This window comes from Corylus avellana, chromosome ca2 (genome assembly GCF_901000735.1).
Source record: "Corylus avellana chromosome ca2, CavTom2PMs-1.0".
In the NCBI taxonomy this organism is placed as follows: domain Eukaryota; kingdom Viridiplantae; phylum Streptophyta; class Magnoliopsida; order Fagales; family Betulaceae; genus Corylus; species Corylus avellana.
Genome location: NC_081542.1, coordinates 7,710,257 through 7,713,899, shown reverse-complemented (window position 1 = coordinate 7,713,899; position 3,643 = coordinate 7,710,257). Strand labels below are relative to the sequence as shown.

The 3,643-nt window shown below is 37.9% G+C and overlaps 1 protein-coding gene across 1 annotated transcript; it reads left to right on the top strand.

Moving 5' to 3' along the window:
- Positions 1-467: 467 nt before the first annotated feature.
- Positions 468-1,980, top strand: LOC132171461 (chitinase-like protein 2). Its single transcript, XM_059582777.1, has 3 exons — positions 468-947; positions 1,061-1,220; positions 1,321-1,980. Exons 1-3 carry the CDS (start codon positions 551-553, stop codon positions 1,727-1,729), a joined length of 966 nt encoding a protein of 321 aa, XP_059438760.1. The 5' UTR covers positions 468-550; the 3' UTR covers positions 1,730-1,980.
- Positions 1,981-3,643: the final 1,663 nt, after the last annotated feature.

Genomic DNA, 3,643 nt, shown 5'->3' with positions numbered 1-3,643 from the left:
TTTTATTTTTTTTGGTCTATTCCCCTTTTCAAGGAGGTGTCCCAGATACGTGGAGACCCCCATCCATCCATCCATCCCACGCACCCATTGGGGATAATAAATAATTCAAAGATGCTGCATGCACTATAGCAGCGCTTTTCTTTTTTCTTTTTTTAAATGCAGGAAATTAAACTATTTTTTATTGAAATAAACTTTGCAATAACTTTTTTTTTTTTAAAAAAAAATGATTTAAATATTTTTTAAATTAAATAAGAAAGAAAAAAGAAACCATTTAAATAAGTCATTTAATATTTTTGAGTTTCTCAAAAATTAACGTTTGGATTCTTATATTAATAGAATGATAATAAATATATGTTAAAAATTAAAATTAAAAAAATTAAAAAAAATATTATCTTTTAAAAGGAAAATTATTCTATCAATAAAGTTGCGAAACTTATCTTTTGTCATTTGCAGTGCCCAGTTGGAGCATAAATTGGCAAGCTGAACACGTTTGCCTCAACGTAGGGGATTCTCTCATCACCTCTGGCCTTCTTCTTGTCTTTGCAAATTAATGGAGAATCAACGGTCTGCTCTCTTGGCGATGGGATTCACAATATTAATGCTTGTGATTTCTAGATCTGTTGCAGTCGGTCAGGGCATTAAGGGAATTGTTGGAGGCACCGGGCGCGCGCGCTCGCCCGGATGTAAAGGGTACGCGTGTGGAGGGAGTTCTTCTCACTGCTGTATCGGGGCTATTTCCGACTACTTCCAGACCAACCAGTTTGAGAGCCTCTTCTCGAAGCGTAACTCCCCACTCGCCCATGCACTCCATTTCTGGGACTACAATTCTTTCATCGCCGCTTCTGATGACTACCAGCCTTATGGTTTCGGTACCGCCGCCGACGGCAAGTTCTTGGGGTTGAAGGAAGTTGCAGCTTTTCTTGCCCACGTTGGCAGCAAAACCTCCTGTGAGTTTGACAGTTTCCGCTCGCATGCATCATGCATGGCTGATGGCTGTGCTCTGTTTTTTACGTCAAACGATTTTGAGAAAATATATATATTTTATTTTATTTTTGATCAGGTGGATATGAAGCGGCTACAGGGGAACCATTGGCATGGGGCTTATGTTATAACAAGGAAATGAATTCTGGCTCGTCTTACTGTGATGAGAACTACAAGCACACTTATCCATGCGCCCCTGGGGTCGCATACTATGGCCGGGGTGCTCTGCCTATCTATTGGTATCTCATCTATATATCTCACTAATCATCAATACATACTAATTTAATTTGAATCTCTGCATCTAAATATTATTATCTTCTCATCTCTTGTATATTTCAGGAACTACAACTATGGAGAAGCCGGGAAAGCCTTGAAGGTGGATTTGTTGAACCATCCAGAATACATAGAACAGAATGCCACGCTGGCCTTCCAGGTTGCAATTTGGAGGTGGATGACGCCACTTAAGGAGCATCAGCCTTCTGCCCACGATGTCTTTGTGGGATTCTGGGAACCCACAAAGAGTGATACTTTGGCAAAGCGAATTCCTGGTTTTGGAGCTACCATGAATGTCCTCTATGGTGATCATGTTTGCGGTCAGGGTGAGAATGAGGCCATGAACAACATGATTTCCCATTACTTGTATTACCTTCGTCGTATGGGTGTTGCCCGAGAAGAGGCAGGGCCTCATGAAGTGCTCAGCTGTGCCCACCAGGTTGCTTTCAATCCATCCTCTTCCTCATCTCCTTGACCTTTGTTTTGTTAAGCTGATGGTTTTGGAGGAAAATAGTTAATATATAGCTAGCGTACTAAGAAGATGTGTGAAGCTTTCCCCTCAGAGTTTGGACAACCTATTCAACTTTGTGTCGTCGTGTGAAGCTCTATAACTTGTTTGGGTGACTACTGCATTTGGGTATTTGCTGTATGACTTTTGAGACAAATCTTGTTGCTTTCTATCAATCGTAACTATATATACAATGTGGATTATATTTGTTGGAACTAGTGGCTCTGTTGTGCACTGAATTAAATTTAGGATCCCAAAGAAGCTTGTAAAATCCTTTTGTGCGCCTCTATCATTTCTGAATGTCAGGTCTCTCTCACAAGCACTATCCCAATGTCCAGATGATCGAGCCACAGTTTTCTACAATGCATGCCAACTTGAGGTGTTAGCTAGGAACCATTATTGTGTGGAAATTTGAATCCAGGTTGTAAAACCTAGCTAGCTAGCTAGGGCCCTTATTTGACGAATTAATTCAACCATTTTCTAGGTGGAGTAGACGTCATGAATAGCATGATCAGGTCTATGCTCGGATTTATGCATGACAATTTCAAAATGAAGAGACAAACAAACATATCATGCATGCTACATGTGTCTCCCATATAATTCGTAAATGACTATCTTTATCACTCGTTAATTCTTTTCTTTTTTCTTTTATTGTCCATCATTTGGGACTATTTATTTTGAAGTGGCCGTTTTAATTATATATCCACGTGTAGTATGCTCCCTTGTTGACAAATTTTTTGAATCCGGATCATTTTCCTTTATTCCTCTTTAGAGATCCCTGCTGCTTTTTTATTTATTTTTAAATGCAATTCTTTTTTTCCATCGTTTCTTTCTTCCTGAGTGGCCAAAAGTGAAGGTAAAGGTTGATGGTCAAGTTCTTTCCAATTCCTCCTATAGTTACTAAAAATTGATCTGAAAGTGGGTGGCTTGCATATTGGAGATCTCTTTTGTAATCGAAATGTTCAACTCTCAAGTACAACCAAGATGTCCTTGTGGTATTCAAAGTTGAAAAACGCTTAATCACTCCAAAAATTTGTTTATCACAATTTATACGGAATTAATAATATGAAGTAATAAACAATTTAATCACCAAAATATATATAAAACAAGAAATCACGCAGACATAGATATTTTGGTGATGAAGATGAAATCTTTTAGAAAACACTCTAAAAGTAAAATCTCTCCGGGTAGCCAAACTCAGGAAATCACTATCAAAAGATTATCCAGAGATTACAGACATTAGGAACACTTACAATCATTTGCAAGACCTTGACTCTGTAAGATCGACAAGCCTATAACTCGTCTCTTTACTCACAATCTTTTCATCGTGATTCTCCTTTACCGGACCCTCCCGATATACTTCTCAATGAGGCACAATAAAACTAACAAAAATCCACTAAAAGGAATAATCAGGCTTACACAGATTTTCTCTTTAAGCTCAACCTCTCAGAAAACTTAGCTTCTGATTTCATCCCTCTCTTTCAAAAGATATTTATATATATATCAGGACAACAAACCCTAAACTGGAATCTACTAAAAATAATTATTATATAACTGTCATGTCATCTAAATTATATGACAATTTATAACATTAACTCCTATATTTAAACATAGAACAGTAAATTATTTTGACACTCTTCAATTTGACAGCATTTCCTTTTCACGCATGCACCAACTTTCCGACAGCCCTTCTTCATTTTCATCGTAGTAGCGATCCTCATCCCCCTAAATTATATGACAATCTATAGCATTAACTCCTATATTTAAACATTGAACCGTAAGCTATTTTGGCACTCTTCAATTTGTCAGCATTTCCTTTTCACGCACCAACTTTCCGACAGCCCTTCTTCATTTTCATCGTAGTAGCTATGCTCTGCCCCA